General features: G+C 47.1%; 2 protein-coding genes across 11 annotated transcripts; one reads left to right on the plus strand and one right to left on the minus strand.

Annotated features, from left to right (window-relative positions):
* Positions 1-5,304: 5,304 nt before the first annotated feature.
* Lrrc61 (leucine rich repeat containing 61) lies at positions 5,305-21,247 on the plus strand. 7 transcript variants are annotated; one of them, XM_006506073.3, is made up of 3 exons: positions 5,305-5,575; positions 7,480-7,619; positions 18,662-21,247. In XM_006506073.3, exon 3 carries the CDS (start codon positions 18,770-18,772, stop codon positions 19,547-19,549), a length of 780 nt encoding a protein of 259 aa, XP_006506136.1. In that variant the 5' UTR covers positions 5,305-5,575; positions 7,480-7,619; positions 18,662-18,769; the 3' UTR covers positions 19,550-21,247. The 7 variants fall into 7 exon arrangements, with proteins under 7 accessions (XP_006506136.1, XP_006506135.1, XP_006506137.1 ...); XM_006506072.3 differs by having other exon boundaries at positions 5,305-5,486; XM_006506075.2 differs by having other exon boundaries at positions 5,307-5,418.
* On the minus strand, positions 20,221-23,370 carry Rarres2 (retinoic acid receptor responder (tazarotene induced) 2). 4 transcript variants are annotated; one of them, XM_011241467.2, is made up of 6 exons: positions 23,265-23,370; positions 22,613-22,815; positions 22,308-22,412; positions 20,769-20,864; positions 20,466-20,587; positions 20,221-20,330 (listed from the first exon to the last, which is right to left on the minus strand). In XM_011241467.2, exons 2-5 carry the CDS (start codon positions 22,790-22,792, stop codon positions 20,477-20,479), a joined length of 492 nt encoding a protein of 163 aa, XP_011239769.1. In that variant the 5' UTR covers positions 22,793-22,815; positions 23,265-23,370; the 3' UTR covers positions 20,221-20,330; positions 20,466-20,476. The 4 variants fall into 4 exon arrangements, with proteins under 4 accessions (XP_011239769.1, NP_001334097.1, NP_082128.1 ...); NM_001347168.1 differs by having other exon boundaries at positions 20,466-20,584; positions 23,265-23,327; NM_027852.3 differs by having other exon boundaries at positions 20,466-20,584; positions 23,119-23,327.

Consider the following 23,370-nt stretch of genomic DNA (forward strand, 5'->3'; position numbering starts at 1 on the left):
TCTCGCCAGCCCAAGGCTCCACCTCCTAAAAGCTCTATAACCTCCCTAAACAGTGCCATCAAATTGGGACAAATGTTCAATACATGAGCCTTTGGGGGGCATTTTTTATTCAAACCACATCGACGTTCTCAAGTGCTTTGGGAGGGTAGAAGGGAGGGAGTGGGCACTAATTGGTGCTGATTGTGTAGTTCTTTGGAAAAATAAACATGTAAAAAAAAAAAAAAACAACCCAGGATAGTCCTAGCTATCTGTGAAGGGGGTAAGGGGGTTGCTGAGAGAGCTGCTGATGCTTTCAGTTATAGAAGTATGATGCATTTAAGGTGGATGTGTTCCTGTAGTTAGCTCTGACATGTAGGAAGCAGAGGCAGGAGGATGGAAAGTTCCAAGCCAGCCTGGGCTACATCTTGGAGTACAAGACATGCATCTTGTCTACCTCTAAAAAAAAAGAAAGTCTAGTCTTGGTACATACTTGCAATCCTGGCATTCAGTAGACAGAGGCAGAGGGACTGTTACAAGTTAAAGGCCAGCCTGGTTTATAGAAAGATACAAAACAGTCAGGGCAATAAAATAAGACTCTGTTTCAACACACACACACACACACACACACACACACACACACACACAAAGCACGCACACATGCATGTATGCACACATGTAGTGTGCATAAATAAATAAATTTATACTTTTTAAGGCTTGTTGTTGGCATATGGCCATTAGAAAACTTAATGGGATTTAGTACAATGGAAGAAAATAAGAGTCCAGAAATAATACAACCTAGAGTTAGGGGTGTATGAGCATGTCTAACCAAATCCACGAGGGGAAGGAGAGGAGGCTGTCAGCAATGTCTGGATCCCAGAGGTAGAGTCACTGCCAGTGGATCATGAGATTCACCAAGTTAAATGAACCTACAGACATACTAAAAGGAAACAGGAGAATATAAAACAATTATTGTGTAGTTGAGGAGATAACTAAGCAATGGTGGGGATGGGAAGAATCCAGACACTATGGAAATTAAGTTGAAATTTAACATTAATTATAATGTGAAATGTCATGGTGATTCTGTCCTCTTCTTCTCTGTGTCCCCACCTGTGCAACTCTTAAGTGTCCTGTGTCCAACCATTGGCTGATCAAAAACCAATTGGGGACAAGGACCTTTAGCATCTGGACATGCAGATTCTCAACTGAATCAAAGACTTAGAACCAATCTCCAACATACTACGTGCTGGTGGCTCATAAACAAAAGGCATTTATTTCTCACAGTTTTAGAGTCTAGAAAGTCCAAGATCAAAGTGCTAGCATATTTGGTGTCCAGTGAGGGTCTGGATTTCTCCTTTATAAACAGTGACTTCTAACATGTTTGTTGTGGTGAAGAACAAGCTAAACTCTCCAGGTCTCTTTATGTAGGGCATTAAATGCACTCAAAAATTATACTTTCAAGACAATCACCTCCTAAGGGCCTCATCATCTAATAGTAACAATTTCAAGAATGGTTGGTGGGGAGAGGCACAAGCATCCATCCCATAGCAATACCAGATAGCTTCAGCTACACAAGAGACCAGAAGCTGGGCAGCGTGGTGCATGCATTTAATCCCAGCACTTGGGGAGCCAGAGGCAGAAGGATCTCTGTGATTTCAAGTCTAGCCTGGTCTACACAGTGAGTTTCAAGACATCCAGAGCTACATAGTAAGACCCTTTGTCTCGAAAAACAAAAAAAACAACAAAACCCCCCCCAAAAAAAACCAAAACAAACAAAACCAAAAAGGAAAAGAGGAGGAGAGAAAGAGAGAGACTAGAAAAATTTAATCTAATCCTTAATAATGAGATTACCAGTTAATTGGGGGATATGTTGGGGAGTTAGCTGGAAGGTATCATGGCCCATATTTTGACTGTAGTGGTTATACAGATACATTTGGATAAATTTGTCAAAACTTGCTGAAGTGCACACTTGGGAAATTAGAACATCTATCAGATCTAGATTACACTTTAAAAAGAACAGTGCTGGAGACCTAGCCCTGGTGATGTGGATGTGACCCAGTCCTTCACCTGGGCAAACCAGGAGAGCTGGCCCTGGCAGTGCAGGTGCAGGAGAGCTGGTGGGCTGATCAACCCAGCTACCTCCCAGGCCTAGACCCAAGGCTTTAGTTGGCCCAACCCAACATCTACCCATCTATGAAGGGGCTGCGCTTACAGAACCAAAGCAGCAGGACCTCCATCCTGACCGTGTAGCCGAAGCCAGAGGACTTGAACCTGAGCAACATTTGCAAGTAAAGATGTGTGGGCAAACGGGTATACAGTGTGACACACCGTGATGCACTGCTGCTTCCACGGTGAGATCTTTTTCTTATTTTTCATTTTCATTATTTTTTTTGGTTTTCTTTCGAGGGCAGATATGGAGATAAGTGAGATTGGGGTGTATGCTGTGAAATTTACAAATCAATAAAAAGTTTAAAAAATAAGAGGAGAATGAGGAGGAGGAGGAGGAGGAGTACAGACAGGTATTTCTGTAGGGACAGACAACAAGAACAGAGAAGAAAGTTGTAAGGACAGACATTGGGACTAGGAGTAGATCAGGCACACTGTACAGGAGGAGCCAGAACAAACCAGCGCGGAAATAGCAGACTGTGGGAGAATTGGGCTTCTAAATAGAAAAAAAAAGGACAAATTATCTACCTCAGACCACACACAAAAGTAAAGTTTGTTTAGGGGGCAGGGCTAAAGACCTAACTTGCAGAAGCAAAATATCAAAAAGTCTAACGTAAAGCATGAAGGGTTGGTGTCGACAGGAGAAACGTGTCTCAACGGGTTTCAGAGTGATTGTTTGCAGTCTAAATCACTTGGTCCTTTTCTATTCATGGACTCCATTCCCCCTTCTGGGCTTTACATCTCCCACTGTCCTAGCCTGACAGGATTTGAGTATGCCCTCTCTCCCCTACTACATCACCCACTGTCATGGTGGTGAGAAGATGGAACCCAGGATCTCACATGTAGTAAATGCCTGCCATCAAAATCTTTAGCTATTGCAGGTGGGTAGTTCCTTCTTGAATAGTTTTCCTTCCTGTCTTAGGTCTTTTGACAAGTTTTTCTTGGCACTCTTAACATTTCTTACCATAACATGCTCTGTGTCTTCCTTGTGTCATGGAGAAATGAGCACTCCACTTTTGAAATAAGTGCTAATTCCACCTAGCGAAAGTAATGACCACCAACTCAAATTTTTTGGTTGAATTAAGCAAGCTGTCTCCCTAAAGTGGGGTTTGAGAGGACAGCTCTGAACATAGGAAAATTGAGGTATTTTTTTAGTAGCCCCAAAACTTCAAAGATAGGGGATTCCAAGGATTTTTGGTTACATAGAAACTTGGCAGAACATCTCAAAATTATTTGGCAGAGCATCGTATATTATCAGGGTGGAGGTCTCGGTATAAGGGTGTGGAAAAATTCCAGAAAAGGGTCAAGACAGGGTCAAATCCAAGTTTTACAGCAAACAGGAATGAACTTTCTTCCACCTTTTAAGGAGATGGCTTCAGTAGTTCTTAAGTGACTTGCCTAAGGCAGTCCTAGGAGCTGTCCATGGTGGTGGCACTTTCTTTCCTGACTCAGCCTACCACTTTCATGAAATACCAGCGCAGGAGCTGTCCACGGTGGCGACACCTCTTCTTCAGACTCCCAAGAAGCTCAGCAGTGATGTCGCCTCAGCCATGGGCCCAAAGCAGGGAAAGGGAGGTGAAAAATGCCTCCAGTCCCTGAGCAAAAAAACCCACCAATCCCTGAGCTTCCCACAAACCCCCACCAATCCCAGAATAGGAAACCTCACCAATCTCTGAGCTCTCCAAGCTCAGGACTTGAAATCCCACCAATCCTCAACCTGGAAATCTCTGCCCTGAAAAGCTCCATCCATAAGAAATCCTATATAAGCCCTGCCCTTTGTTCAACAGCCTTGCTGTCTGCTCCTGGAAGCAGAGGCAGCCACTCCTGGATTTGTCCCCTCTCTCCCTGGACCCTCCCTATTTTGTTTTTTTTTTTGTTTTTGTTTTTTTTTAAATGAGATTTGATTCCTGATGTGATGTTTTTGTTTTTGTTTTTGTTTTTTAGCATCAGAAGAAGCAAAGAAGCAATGAAGAGAAGTGGAGCGGGGCTGAGGCTCCAGAGCTCAGCTGGGTATACCCTTCCCTGGGAGCTGCAGTGCCTCTTGCTGAGGAGGCTTCCTCTCAGAGCTATGTGGTTCCTGGGCTCCTGTGTCTCAGGACGCTCTTCTATTGGGACACTGTCCTACCTCTGAGCTGTGTGGTTCCTAGGCTACCATGTCTACCATTGGGACACTCTCTCTGCTAAGAGTTGTGCGGTTCTTGGGGTTCCACACCTTCCTAGAAGGAACATTTATAGCTTCTAATCTTAAAATAGACTCAGGCTGGTCCATCACATGGAGAAGTTCAAGGGAGATCAAATGGATACCGGGCACCATTTGACGGATTAGAAAAGCTAGGTCACCACTGGCCTGCAGCCTAGCACACTGAACGTCATCAAACACGTATTCATTAAGGACTTTGCACTGTGATACAGTGCAAAGATGTGAACAACAACAAAACTGTGCCTATACTTAGCCAGCCCAGGCTGGAAGGGTGTGGACTGAACTGGGATTGCTTTGTCTGAGTGCACAGAAAGCATCAGGAGATGGAAAACCCTCCCAATGTAGACATTTCCAAGTGGCCTGTGAAAGAAAGTGAGAGGCATTCTCCCCTGTGCCTAGTTAAGGTGACCTCTTTATCCGTTGGACAATGTCATTTACAAAGGTGGCAGTTTGCGTTGGTGACATCTCTGGGGGCAAGGCCTTTGGGAATATCACTAGGCAGTGCACATTTATCTCAGGAAACATTCTGATGTAGTTTTCTAAAAATACGGGTAAGGTTCCCACAAGGGGTCCTTCTTATCGTTATTGTGGCACCTTTTGTCTGCAGTCCTAGGCGGTGAGCATGACTGCACCGCTGTGAGGGGCAGGGTTCGGAGAGGGGTGGGCGAGCACGTACCAGGCACCGTTTATCGGGTTAGAAAATCTAGGTCACCACTGGCCTGCAGCCTAGCATACTGAATGTCACAGAACACATTCGTTAAGGAACCATAAATGCCTTTCCCAACGTCGCTCTGTCAAATGTGCTAATGACCAAACTAACAGGAACAAAATCCTCCAGCAGCACTGGCCGCGGGTTCCAGCACAAAGAGCTAGAAGCTCCTCTGGTTGTGTAATCTGCGTCACTTGCGTACCCTGCCAGCCGCAGCGCGTCCCTTAAAAACAACTTTTTCTGCGTCGCACCACTCCCCGCCCCTTCCGGCCTTTCGCAGGTTCCGGGTCGGCTGGGCCTGCGCCAGAAACCGAGTTGCGTGTTCTGTTTGTTTGGGGGATGCTGGATTCTTCTGGAACCGCCCGCGGTTAGTGGCCACGCCCTCAGCCCCAGGCACTGCTCTGAGTGCAGTTAACAGACAGAACGCTTTAACCGGTAACAATCGCGGCCGGTGAGGTGGGTGCTGCCTTGGTGGCCAGGAGACATTAGGATTGGATTTCCTATCCCACAATCACAGCCTCTTGGTATACATAACAACAAGGGTTCCGCTAGTGTGATAGATTATTTTAAAAGAGCAGCCGTAGAGAAAAAGGCGGAAAAAGTTTTGGTCTTGTTTATTCTCGGTGAGGGAGCATTTGTCACAAGATATGCAAATGGCAAAAATGCCTACAAAGGAAGAAGGATGCGGCCCCTTATTGGGGTCAGAAATGGGTGGAAATGACTTCAGTAGTCCCCAAAGGAAGCTGGGAAGTGTAGTCTCCCAGCAGGAACTTATCCGTGGCTTTTGTCACTTTGGCTATGTGAGCTCAGAAGATGGCGGAGTGTTGTTTAAAACATCCTCCACTGTTGTGCCAGGGAAAAGTTAGTGACCCCCCCCCCCCCCCCGCCAAACACACACACACACACACACACACACAGGAGCTGATCTGATGCAACTCACAGCAGGGTCTTTATTCTATTCGAGCTAGCTCAAGCCCCCCCAATGCACCACCCTCACACAGGACGGTTTTGGTGGGGGAGGAGCCCCGAATGTCTATGTGGCAAGGCTTTATAGTAAGCACCAAACATGGAATACGAATGCGAGCATCTAAATGGAAAGCTACTTTGGCCTTTAATATAACTGGCTGGTGCTGGGAGTCACATCATAAACTTAACTTCTGCTCCCCTCTGCATGGGTGGTCATTAGGCAAGGGTTGGGCTTGCAACCTGGGGTGCAGGTTTGTTGGGGGAATAACCAGGAGATACTGGTCTTGTTAGGGGTGTAACTTGGAAACTCTGCTCTTGTTGGGGATTAGCCTAGAGACGAGCTAGGCTCAGGTTTTGTTGTGGGGACAACTTGGATACTAATGCTAGATACCGGCCTGTAGTCTACCTGAGTTCAAGCTTAGGTCAGATTCTCTAAAATGGAGTCTGAATTTAAAAGCTTTGGCATCTCACACTGACTGGCTTAAATTCTCTGGTTGTGTGGGAGACTAGAGCTCCTTCTTCCCCAGGTGTAGGAATGTGAGAGGAGAGGAGGCTGGCAAGCTTGCACAGAGTGGGACTGTGGAATGCCCCTGGATGTATGTTTGTGCGGTGTAACAGGGTAGAATTAGGGAGCCAGGTCCCATCTGGGCATGCTCCTGAAAAGGACTGACAAAATAGTCAAGAGAAAGTTCTAATCTAATCAGCCAACACAGGGTACATGCTGAGGCATCTCCTAGTCCAGGTGAACAGATGCCAAAAATTACTCATCTGCAGGTTGCTGGTTTTACAGCTATGTGGCTTCTCTGGGGGACGCATAGGCTTTGGACTGTGGACAGTTATCATTTCCCACGACCTCCCTTCATTGGCTTGCACGCCTGCAGGCCATTCTGTTTCCTCGTCTGTCAGGAAAAATAAGATTCCTTGCTATTTTCACGCACCCCAAACCTTTCCCGTGTGTCTTACCTCGTATTTCACCTCTTTCCTGTGGTGTGTTTTACTCCTGTTTGCCTGGGCCCCTGTACTCCATCTGAGAAACACTTCCAAGTCTTTCCCTCCTCTACCCCTCCAGCATTCCAGTATTCTCAGCGCTCCAGTGGACCTGCCAAAGGTGTTGTACCTACGAGTTCTATAACCATTAGGACTGGATTTTCAGAAAAACAAACGACAAACTAGAAACAAGTACTGAACACAAACCTTTTTCTTGTTTTGAGTCTTGAAGCAATACAGTGTTTTCAACTTCGTTGGTGATACAGAACGGGGAGGCAGGCGTGTGGGTTCTGTACAGTGTCCCTTGATCTGTGTCTTTGGTGTCTGAGGAGGTCCTGGAGTAAGTCCCCTCTACCTCTGCCACGCTTCTCGCTGCAGGGCCATGACTGAAGCTATCGCTCTGTAAATTCTCTCCTCTTGCTTTCCCCAGAATCCCTTTCTAATGTTTTCCTGTGCTTCTCCCATTGTGTTTCAGTTATCACGGGGCCTGTCCCATCTCTGTCCGCTCCATGTTGTCAGCCGTATCTAGGCAGCCACCCTCTACTCCTAGAGCTCATCATTCCTGAAGATCTGTTCCAAAAGAACTTCACACTCAGTTGATGTGCACAGACCTTTGTAAGTAAATAGGACTAGTAGGGGTCTCTTTGTCCCTTTGTCCTCTGCTTCCCAGCTCCAGATAATCTACCCCTGAATTGTTCCCACCTCTCTCTCTCTGTCTCTCTGTCTCTGTGTGTGTGTGTGTGTGTGTGTGTGTGTGTGTGTGTGTGTGTGTGCGCGCGCGCTAAGGATTGAATCCAGGCCCTTGTACTGGCTGTTTTTATGTCAACTTGACTCAAGCTAGAGTCATCCGAGAGGGAGCCTCACTTGAGAAAATTGCCTCTGTAAAATCCAGCTGTAAGACATTTTCTTAATTAGTGATCATTCTGGGTGGTGCACTCCTGGGCTGGCAGCCTTCGTTTCTACAAGAAAGCAGGCTGAGCAAGCCATGAGGAGCAAGCCAGTAAGTAGCACCCATCCATGTCCTCTGTATCAGCTTCTGCCTCCAGGTTCTTGCCCTTCTTGAGTTCCTGTCCTGACCTCCTTCAGTGAGGAACAGTGAGGGTTTGGAAAATATAAGTCAAATAAACCTTTTCCTCCTCAAGTTACCTTTTGGTCATGGTGTTTCATCACAACAATAGAAACCCTAATACAGATACTAGGAGAGAGGTTTGAGCTGAACTTGTCAACCAGACAATTACTCTTGTACTTGGGGGTTTTGGTACTGGAGATTGAACCCAGGGCATTGCATGTACCAGGCAAGCACTCTCTCGCTGAGTTTCCCAACAACTCCTCCTTCCACTTTTTGTTGTTGTTGTTGTTGTTGTTGTTTTGGGTTTTGTTTTTTGAGACAAGAGTTTCTCTGTGTAGCTCTGGCTGTCCTAGAACTTGCTTGTAGACCAAGCTGGCCTCAAACTCACAAAGATCATCCTGCCTCTGCTTCCGAGTATGCCTCCACTCCAAACTTTATGTTTAATACTTAGTCCTGGCTAGCCTATGCCTGAGCTTCTGCCTCTGCCTCCCAAGTGCTGCATGTGCACTCTTGTTGTGATTTCAAGCATAGAAAATGGAGCAAAACACTGGGAGGAAGGAGGCTTCCAGGAGGTACCTCAGACTAAAGATACGTGGAGTCTCTCACTGTAATGGCTTGCATTCTGTCTACTGATTGTAAGCTTGGATTATTGCATCAGGAGCTTTAATCTTTAATGGCTGCAGTTATAGTCATGTGCAGCCATTCCTGGTGCCTATATGTGTGTCTTGAGTATCCTGTGGGATCGTAGTACTTCCATGCAGTTTTGTTAAATAACTGAATGGATCCAAGAGCAACTATATAGTACCAGGGATTAGAAACAGAACAGGGTTTGTGCCCCAGTGGCCTAACAGGTCTGTAGATGGAGGTTTTGGGGTGTAGTCCATGCTGCAGCTCTAACAGGCAAGTTTCTCCCCTTTTGACACCACTCTTGGTGCTGGTGCCTAGTTTTAATGCCTTGTGCTATATCTTCATTGACAGCTTCTGGAGGCTTCTGGAGGCTTCTGGAGCTAATGGTCTGGGTTGCAGTTTCTTCAGTCATAAGATATGAGTTTCCTCACTCTGACTTCTGAGAGTAGTTCTGGGCCATGAATGGTCTTTTGCACTCAGAGCTTTGTCCAGTTCTTTTACAAGTGTGAAGTCTCATGGGCCTTCATTCATTTGGTCTTACCGTGGCTGGCTGAGTTTTATGAGAGAAGCTTAAAGCCACTGACTCTTAATTAACCCTCTGAGCCATTTCCCAGGAGAGTCTAAGAGCTCATTTGTCTCCTCTTAGAAATGCTCTGCTTTCTCCAGTTGTCTGCAATGTTTGACACCCTCTGTGTCAGTATGCAGGCTTTTGAGCTCGTTGCTCCTGCAATTTTACCTTTTGCTATGCAGAGATGCGGCTTGCTAGCTTCTGGGTGCTCACAGTCGGTTGTCCTTTTCTGAGTCTTTTCCAGGGAAAGACATCCTGGCTCACTGGACTCTCTGTAGTCTTTTTATGTTCTTTTATCCTTGGTCTCCTGACTTCTTGTCCCAAAGTTTAAGAAAGTGATCAAGGAGGAGTGAGTGAAGTTGAGTACTGTCTTGGTTGGGTTTTTTATTGCTGTCATGAGAAACTGTGACCATGGCAATTCTGTTATAAATGAAATTGTTTAGTTTGGGGCTGACTTATAGTTCAGAGGTTCAGTCTGTTATCACCATGGCAGGAAGCATGGCAGCACACGGTGTTAGAGAGGTAGCTTAAGAGCTCTATATCCAGAACCTCAGGCAGCAAGAAAAGAGGGTAACTCTGGGCCTGACTTGAACATTTGAAACCTCAAAGCCCACGCCCAGTGACATATTTCCCCCCAAAGGCCACACTTCCCCATGTTGCCTCTTCTTATGAGCCTATGAGGTCCATTTTCATCCAAGCTACCACACTCCACTCCTTAGCCCCCATAAGCTTGTAGCCATATCATAACACAAAACTGCATTCATTCCAACTTCCTCATCCATAGTCTGTCACAATCTCCACACTTTCAGAGTCCAAGGTTCAATGTCTCTTGTAAGACTCATGGCACTTTCTTAACTGTAATGCTCTGTCAAATCAAAGTGAAAAAGTAGATAATGCTGGGGTCTGGGAATCACCACAGAGACCACTCAGACATTGATCTCGGTTTATTGGACGTCACACCCCAAGACTGATCCATCAGGGCTGCAGACCAGGCCAGGATCTGGGTGCAACCTTGAGTTAAGATCCTATGGGATTTTTTTTTTAAAAGCCTAAAATCCACAAACATCTGTGCCAAGTTACTTTACTAATCAGGATTTAGGGATCGGGGCTTCCTTGGGACCATGTCTTTGTTGTACACTTCTCCTGCTCTCATTGGTTGGGGTACTCAACTGTGGCAGGGGACTTGCTTTGCCTAATATTTGTGTCTTAACTTGTCAAACGGGATGTCAGTTACCCATGTACATGTCTCTTTCTGCCAAGGAGGATGTCAGTTCCCAGAGAGGTCTTGGGAACTTAAACTTTACTTGATCACTACTCAAATTGAAGTCTTATTCCAAATGGCTTCTTATATCAGTGCAGGAGTTTCTCTTATGTTGGGGTCCATCCCAGGGGCAGCTTATAGAAGCAAAACCCATAAAAGCTTACACATAGGTCCAGGAACTGTTGCTTTTGCTTTGGTTCCAAACTTAATGTGGCTAACTATGCAAAGCAGTTCTAATCGACTTCTACTGTGATTGGTTTCCAAGAACTCCAAAGCACAGAACATTCCTAGTTACAGCAGTAATAACACATACGAGTGTTTCCTTAGTAAAAGCAGAAAATGGCAGGCTAGACAGGTAACAGTTACCTAAGCCTTCACAGATAACACACAACAGCACAGGATATACTTCACCACTCCAGCAAAGAGGAAAGGGAATGTAGTGAGGGAATCCTGAACCAGAGTAAGACCAAAAGCCAGCGAGGCAGTTTCCAAACTCTGCATCTCCATGTCTGACATGAAAAGGCTCTTCAGCTCTCCCACTCCTCTCAGCTCTGGTGACTACAGCACGCTTCCTTCTCTCAGGCTGGCTCCACTCCCTGTTAGCTGCTTTCCTTAGCTGGCATCCCACGGCTTTGGCATCTCCAACATTTTGGGGTCTGCAAAGCAACCCAAGCCTCACCTTCACGGCTCCACAGAATGGCCTTTCTAGGCCTCTGTGCAAGGACAGCTCTGACAGGTGCCGGGGCTCAGCAGCTTTCCTTGTCATGGAAGGAGAGTTTTGTCTTAGTCAGGGTTTCTATTCCTTCACAAACATCATGACCAAGAAGCAGGTGGGGAGGAAAGGGTCTATTCAACTTACTCTTCCACATTGCTCTTCATCACCAAAGGAAGTCAGGACTGGAACTCAAGCAGGTCAGGAAGCAGGAGCTGATGCAGAGGCCATGGAGGGATGTTCTTTACTGGCTTGCCTCCCCTGTCTTGCTCAGCCTCCTCTCTTATAGAACCCAAGACTACCAGCCCAGAGATGGTCCCACCTACAAGGGGCCTTTCCCCCTTGATCACTAATTGAGAAAATGCCTTACAGTTGGATCTTATGGAGGCATTTCCTCAACTGAAGCTCCTTTCTCTGTGATAACTCCAGCTGTGTCAAGTTGACACACAAAACCAGCCAGTACTTTCTTCTGTACTTGACTCTAAAGCTAGAAGAATATGGCCAGAGAGATGTCCGGTTATGGTGCTTGCTGGGGCTTGAACATGGCCCCCTCAGTTCAGTCACATCTTTAAGAGCTTTCTGTTTTCGATGTTTTCCTTCACTGCCTAAGCTTGGTCCTGGAACTCACTCTGTTGACCATATTGACCTCAAACTCAGAGATGTGCCAGCCTCTGCCTTCTGAGTGCTGGGATTAGAGGTCTGTACCTCCATGTCTGGCCTTCGGATTTCTTTCTTTTCACAAATTGGCAGCCTGGCTGGGTGGGGTCTTATTCTGAGGTCATCACTCCCTTTATTGCACTTAGCACCAGACTTTAATCTGGCTGGACTTCCTGGTGTCCCCCTTCTCCTCTGACTGTACATTTGTATTTTTTCTTGCTTAGCTTTGCTTCTTTTCATTGTAGATTAGTGGCTGTCAGCATGACCGTTAAAAACCAAACAACACAGTTTATACCAGGCTGTCTGCAAATCTTCTGTGTCAAAGCTGCTAATCCATAACTCTTCAATTTAGCTTCAGGCAGATTTTTAGACAAAGAGACTTTTTTTTTTCACCAAAATATGGCAAAATTGATTTCTAGGCCACACAGTAATATTCTTCTCCTCTGAAACCTGTTGACCTGGACCCCCACAGTTTAAATCACCCTCAGCACCACTGTCTTCCATGTTCCTACTTGAGCCTCACTTAAACTGTCCAATCATTTTTCTAGCCCAAAGTCCCAAAGTGTTTCATCTTCTCCCAGGCAGAAGTTAACACAATATCTCAGCATTCCTGAGGGTGAATTTTGTTAGGGTTGCATTCTTGTTTCTTACTTTTCTTCTTCTTCTTTTGAACGTAAAACTTTTAGAGGTAATATGCACTTCATATATTAACATGTTGTATGAAATGTGCAATGTGTACAGATCAGTTAAAGATGATTTTTGTTTCTTGTTTGAGCAGGTGAAAGACAATCGTCTTTCTTTATGAGCTAGTTTGATCATATAACCAAACTGCAATATAATATTATTCATGCCTTATGAAAGGTTGGCATGATGGATTTTGAGGACTCTGTTGCCAACAGCATCCATTTGGCTATGCAAAGCTGAAGTTCTGGCTGGAGACATATGTGTGTCCCACTCAGTTTCAGAGTTGTTTCAATAGAGAGTTTAGCAATCTACATTACCAGCGCACTGGGTTCTTCTCTCTTACCTGTAACCGAGATCTTCAGGGCTCTCTATCAAATCTGATCCTATTGTTTTGGAAGTAGTCCACGCCTTTTCTTCTTTCCTGTTAACACAAACCTAGAGCCTCTCTCCCAACGTAGCATGGTCTTTGTTTGGCAGTCTGAAGTCAAAAGTATAGATTGATCCAACTAACAGTCCCTTTTCTACGTAGGTCTGCTTCATTTTGACCCATCTCATAGAGGATCATAATACCATCACAATCACAGAAGTTATAACTGCCTTCATTTTGATAATGAAAACAATTTAAAACAATTAAAACACTTTAGAACAATTATTATTTATTGAGACAGGGTTTCTCTGTGTAGCTCTGCTGATTTGGATTTGCTCTGTAGATCAGGCTGGCCTCAAACTCAGAAGAAACCTATCTGACTTTGTCTCCCAAGTGCTGGGTTCAAAGTTTATTTATTTGGTATCTATGTACCCTTGAAAATATTTATATCAATTTTTACTTTTTCTCCCTTCTAGCCAGGCAGTGATGGTGCACACCTTTAATCCCAGCACTTGGGAGGCAGAGGCAGGCGGATTTCTGAGGTCGAGGCCAGCCTGGTCAACAGAATGAGTTCCAGGACAGCCAGGGATACACAGAGAAACCCTGTCCCAATAAATAATAGTAAAAACAAAAACAGAAACAAAAACAAAAAAAAAACCCCAAAAAACCCTTTTCTCCCTTCTTTGGAGATAATATCTATGTAGATAACTATATCTATATTTTTATTTTTATATATAAATTTAAGATCAATGTGTATTTATTTTTTAAATTATTAAGGATATTTTTACTTATTATTGCAATATATATAGCAAAAACCTACATTTTTCTTTTAAAGAAAAAATGTGTCATTTTGAATTTTAGACTATCATTTGTAAGTGGCTGAATCTATCAGGAAAGGGTCCTGCCCTGACTTTATTATGTAGATCTGGTTGGTCTAGAATTTACACAGATCTGCCTGTCTTTGTCTTCTCTGTCTTCTGTTATTTAGCTCAGATTCTGTGTTATGCCTGGCCTTTGCTTACAGGGAGAGGCATTTTAGCCTTCTGCCCAATTCTGGCCACAGTGGCCAACCCAGGGCTGCATTCCTGCATACCATGAGCATTGAGCATTAATTCCATAGGACAGGACTGGGCCAACCTGCTGTGTCAAGCTTGGGAGAGCCTGAGGTGGCTTATCCTGCAGCTGGGGTTTTTGGGAAGTCTCTATCGGTTTTGTCCTCTGTGGCATGTTTGTCCTCTCCTTGGCCGCCCTGCTCTTGAGAGAAGTCCCAACTTTTGTATTTTGTTTTAAAATGTAGTAAGGGTTTCTTTTTAAAGCCTCCTTTTGTATTATGTCTGCAGGTTCTGGCTCCTTGGCTAAGAAATCTCCCTCCCAGTGTTACTCTTGTGTTGTTTAGGTACGATTTTTTTGTTTTGTTTTTTAAGAGACCAGACCTCTTGCCCAGCTAGCTCAGTCAATAGACCATAAGACTCTTAATCTCAGGGGCCTGGGTTCAGGTCCCACATTAGGCACCATTTTGTTGAAGTTATGTCTGGTTCTTTCTCCTAGGCCTCTTGCTCCCAGATGTAAGACTCAGACTCAATATATATTTATAAATATATTGGCCATATAGCTAGGCTCTTCTCTGAATAGATATAATTTAAAATATCCCATTTATTCTAGCCTATATTCTGCCACATGATGGTTACCTGTACTCAGGTACCATTTGTCCATCTTGTCACATCTCCTTGGAGAATCTCCCAGAATCCTGTCTCCCTCCCAGATGTCCCACCTCTATTTCCTGCCTAAGCCATAGGTCATAGACTTTTTAATTGACAAATGGTGCATCCATACAGTACACTGACTTATGCTGTTTGGTTCTTTTCCATATGGCCTCAGCCCTAGCAGTCCCCAGAATGACATAGGGTGACTGAGAACCATTCCCCCAAGTTCCCAAGCATATTGGAAGTGTGGGGAGAAAAATAAGTCTTCCTGGAGAAGACATCCCAGAATCAATGAGACTGGAGGACCCTGCTGTAAGTGCCAGCTTCCCTGTGACCAGACCCAAGAACTCAGGTGCCACCTCAGCTTACCCCAGGTGACTTAGTCACCCTATGCCATTCTGGGGACCGCTAGGACTGAGGCCATATGGAAAAGAACCAGAGTTGCCATGACTCACATTAGACGTAGCTGGGCTGCTAAGGAGGACCCGCCAAAGACAGGTTAAATTGAGTTTCTGGGCATACGAATGGCCTTGTGGATAGAAGGGGGGAAGTCAGGACCTCTGACTCCTAGCAAAGAAGCAGCCCTTGCTCCCTGCCAAGGGGCACATGCATCCTTTCAGCTGACCTGGACTGAGTTTTTCTGGAGATGCAGGGAGAATGTACTCAACCCAACCGCCTACATTGGGGAAAGAAAAGCATGCTCCTTGGAGAGATCTCATCTTCACCCCACTGCTTCTCAGGTGCCGTGCTAGGCTACTTGGGCAGAGTAAGCCAAAAGAAGGCTCCAGAACCCATGGTTGCTAATTGGTGCTTGTGCAGCCTGAGATGAAAGTATCCAGGCAAAAGATGAGAGGGTAGGGAGGAGGCAGCAAAGAAGACAAGCCTCCGCTGCTCGGTGTTGGCCAGGCGTCCTTTAACCTAGCCATCCAGCCCTCACTTCATCTTACCTAAGTGATCAGTCCTGGCAGGTTGAGAGTAAACCATCCAGGGAGGATGTGGAGACAGGACAAGTTGACATCCTTACGTCTTAGTCAGGGCTACTACTGCTGTGAAGAGACACCATGACCATAGCAACTCTTTTAAAGGAAAGCATTTAATTGTGGCTGGTTTACCGGTTCAGAGTTTAGTCCAATGTCATCATGGTAGGAAGCATAACAGCACACAGGTAGACATGATGCTGGATCAGCAGGCAACAGGAAGAGAGAGTGACATAGGCCCTGGCTTGAGCATTTGAAACCCCAACGCCTACCCCCTGTGACATACTTCCTCCAACAAGGTTACACCTCCTAATGGTGGCACTTTCTATGAATCTATGGAGGCCATTTTCATTTAAACCAATCTAGTCCATCTAACACCTTAAGAAATACATGAAAAAGCTTTTGAGCCCTGGCATGAGGAAGAAGTCAGGGCCGGGGACAAGCCTTTATGAGCCCCTGACTTAAAGCTACTTGTCAGAGCTATATAGGTAGAAATCCCACATTTCCCAGGTCATCTGTGCAGCGTGGTCCCAAAGCCATTTCCAAACAGAGTAGTTTTGCTTGTTTTCATTGATCTTACACCAGCTGAATCCAGTGTTCTGTGTCAGACTATTGTCAGCCAGTATAACTCTCCAGGGTGGTCCCATATCATAGGCTTGGTCAGTTACTTAGTCAGTAAGCATGGGCTGAAGGGGAAAAGGAGGCCATCTGTGGGCAGCCCAGATGAGGTAGTCAGAGGGACAGAGCAGGTGTAGCATGTCTACCAGTGCTGCTGGTCCTGCTGTAGAGGGTTACCTAATACCCAGATGTTGCCCATATGTCCTGGCCCTGGAGGGGACAGAAGACCCTGACACAGTTGGCACTGGGTAGACCTGAGCAGCTCACTTACTCCCCTCACAGCAATCAGGACAGCTAGGGTGGCATAGATAATTTCAGCTGTACTTGCTCCTGGGCAGGCCGGATCGCAGGGCTTCTGGGTGGCCCAGACTTGCACTTTGTCTCCTCTAAGCTCTTCAGGAAGTTCATGGCGCAGTGGACTGGAATATTGCAGGCCAATGAACTGACAGAGGGATGATTATTATGAAGACCAGAGTACCCTTCTCAGTTGTACTGTTGAGAGGATGTGCAAGATCCATTCCCAGCCCCGTCAAAGCATTTATGAGAAGCTCTTTGAAGATACTGCCAGTTAGCAGGAGTCACTGATGGATGGTGCTGTGAGCCTGGTTTCCTTGGAGAAGGGGATACTTAGTAGTGTTGATCATGTAAACTTAGTCTTGGGAGTCAGCAGTACCTCACACCTACAAGCTCTGAGCAGCATCGGCATCGGCATTGGCAGTGTCCTAATGTTTTTTGCAGGTGTAACTGCCTGCCCAGCTCAGACTCCCTAGTCTGGGCCCTCAGCCAAGTCTGCAGTTTGGAATGAGGCCTGCTTTTGTTTTCCTGTCCTCTGTGTGAACCTGAGTCCTCTGTGGGCAGCAGCGACATCGACCCTCCCCATGGGTAGCCTTCTCTCTCTGATGTCACACACACTCTGGGCTCACTGTCCCACAGCCACCGAAGACACACTTGCCCTCCCCCACATCCCAGAACTGTGTTAGGCACTCCTTTTTGCTCCAAATGGCTTCCTGGACTTCTTCGCCTCCCCAGCTTGCCCTTTGGTACCATGATGCATGCCTTCCGTAGCACTGTGCTGTCCAGCACACGGTGACCATTGCCGCCGTGCTGATCTCTGAAGTGATGTTGAAGCAGAAGGGCTGGCTGGGGAGCTGGAGAGAGTTGGATAGGGGTTGACTAGAGTTGGAGCAGCAGTGTGTAGCTAGCTCACCCCAGCTTCTCTGTTAACTTCACCCTGTTCTGCCTTCCTTAACTCAGTTTCCTCAGTACCCAGGACCAAAAGCCGACACTCCCCAGGCCTTATGGCCCCAGCCAGAGCTGCAGGTTGGTTTGCATCCTCGGGACACCATTTTAAATGATGACAATGTTGGGGAAAGGGAGTGAATGAAAGAAGTTCCAGCATTCTTATGTGGGTCTGCATGCTAGGAAAGTGGTAATTACCTGGTGCCTATTTTAAAACAAATTTAAGCCAGGAGTTGTAGTATAAGCCTGTAGTCCTGTAGTCCTAGTTCTCAGGGGGTGTGCTAGGGTGGAGGAAGGCAGAGGAGTGAGAACTCAAAGCCAGCTTCAGTTTCTTAAAAAACCAAAACCAAAACCAAAACCAACACCAAAACCAAAGAAACCAACAAACCAACCAATCAATAAAAAAATTAACTTTTCAAAAAGGAACCCTTTAGGGTTAATAAAGATGTATCATAATAGTTACTAGAAAAGTTAAGTAATGGTATTTTTGTTCACAGTCCAGATTTGAGAGGTGGACCAAACTGGTAATATGGGCCTAAGCCCTCGTGTAACATGGCATGACCAGTGGAACCAGCAAAAGCCACTTCCCTTTGCCAAGATGGTCTCTGGTCTTGCCTGGATATTGGCTGGTGGGCTTTGCACTGTGGGGGTCCTTGAAACACCATAGCAGCAGAGGGTCTCTCCGTGTGAAACAAGAAATTCTGGTTCAATACTCAGTAGCCAGTGCTGGTTCAAACATCCAGAGTCTGATACTGGGCAGTTTATTTTAGGCTTATTTAAGTTCAGTACAATTTGGAAAACAGTTTCCTAGTTCAGCGCAATCCCGAGTACACAATAAAGGTGAGGGCATAGCTATGCAGAAACTCTTCAAAGTACATGCCCCTCTTCCATAAGATGGGTTCTATAAGTAGACTACACGTGCCATCTTAAGGTTCCAGGAGAGGACTGGTGTGGTCTCATTCTTACAGATAGAACAGAGGTCATTTAGGCTGCTAACCACATTTATATTCCCAGCCATCTGAGCGAGGAAACAATCTCTCTCTGAGACGACCCTGTGTGTTTAATATTCCTAGTTTCTATGAGCACAAGGACTTCGTGCCATCTGCATGGCATCCTGCAGTTCCCTGCTGCACAGGACACAGGAGAGGCTGGCCTGACTGTCTGTCTCTCTTTAGGGCCCAAGCAGAATTGAGGGAGAGGAGCCAGCTGATCCTCAGAGGCACCTGCATCCCTGTGACTGACAGCACTGCCAGGGCCCAGCGGTCTGAACTGTCTTCAGTATCATGGAGCCTCCTGGAGAGAAGCCAGGAGAGGCTGAGGCGCTGAGCATCACACCCCAGCTGCTGAAGTCCCACTCAGGAGAATTTGCCCTGGATTCCATCCTGTTGCTGAAGCTTCGGGGTTTAGGGGTGGTGGACCTGGGTTGTTTGGGGGAGTGCCTGAACCTTGAGTGGCTTGACCTATCAGGCAATGCACTTACCCACCTGGGCCCACTGGCATCCCTGCGCCAGCTGGCTGTGCTCAACGTCTCCAATAATCGGCTTACAGGGCTGGAGCCACTAGCAGCTTGTGAGAACCTGCAGAGCCTCAATGCTGCTGGTAACCTGCTGACCACTCCTGGTCAGCTGCAGTGTCTGGCTGGGTTGCAGGCCCTGGAGCACCTGAGGCTCCGGGACCCTTTGGCCCGGCTCAGCAACCCGCTCTGTGCAAATGCTTCCTACTGGGCTGTGGTCCAAGAGCTACTGCCTGGCCTCAAAGTCATAGATGGGGAACGAGTGAGTGGGCGGGGCAGTGAGCTGTACCAGTTATGCCGGGACCTGGACAGTTCCTTGCGCTCCGGCTCCAGCCCAGGGCCCAGAGCCATCGAGGCCCAGCCATGGGTAGAGCCCGGCTACTGGGAGTCCTGGCCCATCCGGAGCAGCTCCATTCTGGAGGAGGCCTGCCGACAGTTCCAGGACACACTGCAGGAATGCCTTGACCTGGATCGTCAGGCCAGCGATAGCTTGGCCCAGGCCCAGCAGGCTCTCAGCCCTGCAGAAACCACCTCTTCCTTTGTCTTCTGAATGCAACTCATAGCCAAGGTGGTCTGATCGTAGACATTCCTTCCCTGCCCCATGCGCTTGCCTCTCTCTCTCTCTCTCTCTCTCTCTCTCTCTCTCTCTCTCTCTCTCTCTCTCTTTCTCTCTCTCTCTCTCTCTCTCTCTCTGTCTATTTATATCTGGTCACTGACCCTGCTTACTAGGTTGTTCATTCATCCGTTTCTTGAGAGCTCCTAACTCCTGCATCTCCTCAAGGGTGTTTCCTCCCTCCTCCCACAGCCTCAAGGACACACTTTCCAGATCGCCTCTAGAAGGGAGAGGAGATCCCGTCACTATCTGGCAAATGCACCATGCGGCCAGGCTGCAGGGGCTCTGGGCATGCTGTGCCTGAGCTCCCTCAAATGCCCAACCTAAGGCTTTGTGGGTAAGATTACTTGCCACCTGCTTACTCTTATGAAATAGTCCAGTGCTCATATTATCACTTGTCTCGTCTCCAGCAAATACGAGGGGGCTTCTGAACCTCTGCTTTGGTCCTGTGGAAGGCTCCTACACTTGCCCTACCTGCTGCTTCCTGGTACTAGGCAGGAAGTGTGGACACACACACACACACACACACACACACACACACACACACACAGAGTCTTTTTGAGCTTCCCTTATATGTACAGGTTGAGCTGAGGGAGAACAACACAAGGTTGGAAAGGAACAGACTCAGCAATTTTATTAGCCTGGAGTTGAAAGTCTCTGGGAGACGATATGCTCCTGCTGGGTGCTGCCACAGCTGTACAGGGAGTAAGGTGAAGTCCTAGAGAAGAAGGGAAAACCAGGTTGGGGGTGCGGGAGACTGTTTGGGTCAGATTCTAGCTTTTGTCACGTTTCACAAGTCCTTTCTCAACCCAATTTCCATGCCAAGGGCTGGCTCTCCCCATTAACCACTTACCTGTCTAGGGCTTATTTGGTTCTCAGGGCCCTGGAGAAGGCAAACTGTCCAGGTAGGAAGTAGCCGTGGGGGTCTTCGCCAGCCTGTGCTATCTTAATGCATTGCAACTCCTGAGGATCCTGCTAGAACCAGTGTTTGCTGCAGCAGTTCTAGGAAGGGAGGCACCGCCACAACCCCCAGGGGAATGTCCCGAGGTGGGGGTGGGGGGACCCAGCTCTTCTTTTCAGGTTTCCTGTTCTTCTCCCATAGACCCAGATTTGATCTGTCCCTCCAGGCTTCTCCCTAACCTCGTTTCCTTCTTACCTGAGGCCCTTGCTTCAGAATTGGGCAGTGGACTATCCGGCCTAGAATTTTACCCTTGGGGTCCATTTTAATGCAGGCCAGGCATTTCCGCCTTCTCTGGGGAGGAGAACAGGGATGTCAGAGTGGAGACTAGCCTCTGGCATGCTCTGGAGTGGGCGATGTAGTGATTTGAATAAGAATGTCCCCCATAGGCTGACATATTTGAAGATTTGGTCTCCAGTTGGTAGTGCTGTTTGGGGAGGTTTTGAAGGTTTGACCTTGATGGAGGAAGTACGTCAGTGGGGCAGGCTTTAAGATTTTAAAACCTCGAACCACTCCCAATTCACTCTTTCTGCGTTCTGTTTACGAGGAAGGCTGTGAGCTCTCAGCTTCCTGCTCTGGCCACCATGCCTGCTGGCATCCACATCTCCCTGCCTCCCACCATGATGGACTTTTATTCCTCTGGAACCCTAAGCCAAAATAAACCTTTCCTATTATTAGTTGGTCTTGGTCATGGTATTTTATGGCAGCAGCAGAAACATAACTACATCCAAGGGGCGAGGTGACATGCGAGCCAGATGGACATGCAGCTTACCCTGGCATAGGAGATTTTAGAAGTTCTCTTCTTTGGACAGTCTCAAGAAGTAGCCCAGACTGGTCTAGAACTTGCAGTTCACCTGCTTTAACTTCTCCTATGCTGGCATTTCAAGTGTATGCCACCCTTGGCTTGCCTGCAGACTATGGTACTTTACCTGTGCAGGTATCATTCCTGTGTGAGCATGCATATGTGTACTGCTCATGGGCAATATACCACGTGGGTGTATTCACAAGTGCCTGCGTTAATGTGCAAACATGTTTAAAGGCACGAATCTTCCCCAGATGGTGTTTGCCTGTCTCTGTTTCTCTCTGGTGTGTGTGTGTGTGTACTCACACCTGTATGCGTCTCACTTCACTCTGCTTTATTCCATTGGCAGACAATCTCTCACTGTACCTACAGTCAGGCTGGCAGCCAACAAGCCTAGGGATACTCCTCTGTAGCCACACCCAGATGTTTTCATATGGGTGCTGAGATTTAAACTCAGGTCCCCAAGCTTGCACAGCCAGGGCCCTTACCACCTTGGCCTCATATCTACATTTTTCCTTTGAGATTTATTTTGAACAAACCAAGAGTCTTGCTAAATCACCAGTATAATCCAGTCTCTTCCCTTAACCCCAGGGAGGGGACAAGGACCTTCAGTGAACCCACAAAACTGTCAGAGAACAAGAACTTTAACTCAAAAGTGCCGCACCACCAGCCCGAGGTCAGTCCATAGCAGTAGTGTCACCCTAGGGTGACTGATTACTGTGAAACCCTTCAGTGAACTGTGTGTATCGTGGCCAGAATACAGGATAAACTCCATAGAGAAGTTTCTTTAGGAGGACCCACTCTGATGGAGAAATTTCTCTCTTCCCTTCACCCTCCCCTCCTTGCAGACAGTCCCTGGTGATGGGCACAGCGCTTCCCTGGACTCTGGTTCCTTTCCTGGCAGCCTGTCCCATCAGCAAGAACCCCTTACTCACCCCGTTTGGTTTGATTGTGCACTCCGGCTTTTTCCAGTCCTTCTTGGGGCAGTTGGTCTGCTGGAGCTTAAATTCCAACCTCACAAAGGTGCCAGCTGAGAAGAGCTACAGACAGACAGACAGACAGACAGGGCAAGCAGATAATTCCTGCATGTTACTCCTTTTCTTTTCCCCAACACCTTAACTTAGAACTGGCACAGCCTAGGAGGGTGGCAGGCTGGGGACCTTTCCCAGTACAGCTTTCTGGGAATTCACTGGTCTCCAGGGCTGCAGCTCTCCACTCTCTACCCAATCACACCACTAACCACTTCTTCAGCTCTGTCCACACCGATCTCTTGGAAGGCCAACTGCACAGGTGGGTGTTTGTGGAACTCCTCCAGAGCCACCTGTAGGCTCCTGCGCTGGGTCTCGCTGAGTTCGGGCTCTGTCCCACGTGTGCCCACTGTGCCCAGCCATAGGGCTAGGGAGATCAGCAAGCACTTCATGGCTTCACCTCAGTCCTATGGTTCTGCAAAGATGGTGTGTGGGCTTTAGTTCTTGGAGCTGTGGTGGTGGTGGCCTGACCTACTCCTAGGGACAGAAGTGCCCCTTTCTGAAGTACCCCTTCCATTGGTATCCAACTAGCCCTTCCCATTCTGCAAGGCCTTGTTTCCAAAGAAACTTTGGGGCCAACAAAGTTTTAGAGTTCCCTGCCAACAGCCCCGGGAAGTAATCCTGCTGGTTATGTCCACTATAGCCTTTTTTCTGAGCCATTTTCTCCTCCTTTTGGGTCTTCCCTCCATATCCAAAATCCCCAGCCTCTTTCTGGTACCTTGAAAATGATCAGGTTTGTTGCTTTAGCGAGGCCTTTTTCTGTGTGGTCCCTGGAACAGCTCCCTGGCAGTTGTTCCCTCTCACCCTCTCATCTCCCTTTTCTCCTCTCTCTTGGTCCCCAAAGCCCCGCCTTTTCCCACTGACCCTTCTCCCAGAGTCCGGAGTTTTGGAGTTTTCTGTTTCCCAAAGTTCCCTGACCTTCCTCTTGCATTGAGCCAAAGGAGGGGGAGGGGGAGGGGGAGGGCCTGGA

This window comes from Mus musculus, chromosome 6 (assembly GCF_000001635.26).
Source record: "Mus musculus strain C57BL/6J chromosome 6, GRCm38.p6 C57BL/6J".
Taxonomy (NCBI): Eukaryota; Metazoa; Chordata; class Mammalia; order Rodentia; family Muridae; genus Mus; species Mus musculus.

Coding starts and splice junctions, on each gene's coding strand:
- Rarres2 (XM_011241467.2), bottom strand. CDS start 22,792: ATGAAGTGCTTGCTGATCTCCCTAGCCCTATGGCTGGGCACAGTGGGC. Junction 22,413..22,612: donor TGGACAGAGCTGAAGAAGTG/GTTAGTGGTGTG, acceptor GTCTGTCTGTAG/CTCTTCTCAGCTGGCACCTT. Junction 20,865..22,307: donor GCACAATCAAACCAAACGGG/GTGAGTAAGGGG, acceptor TCTCCTCCCCAG/AGAAGGCGGAAATGCCTGGC.
- Lrrc61 (XM_006506073.3), top strand. CDS start 18,770: ATGGAGCCTCCTGGAGAGAAGCCAGGAGAGGCTGAGGCGCTGAGCATC.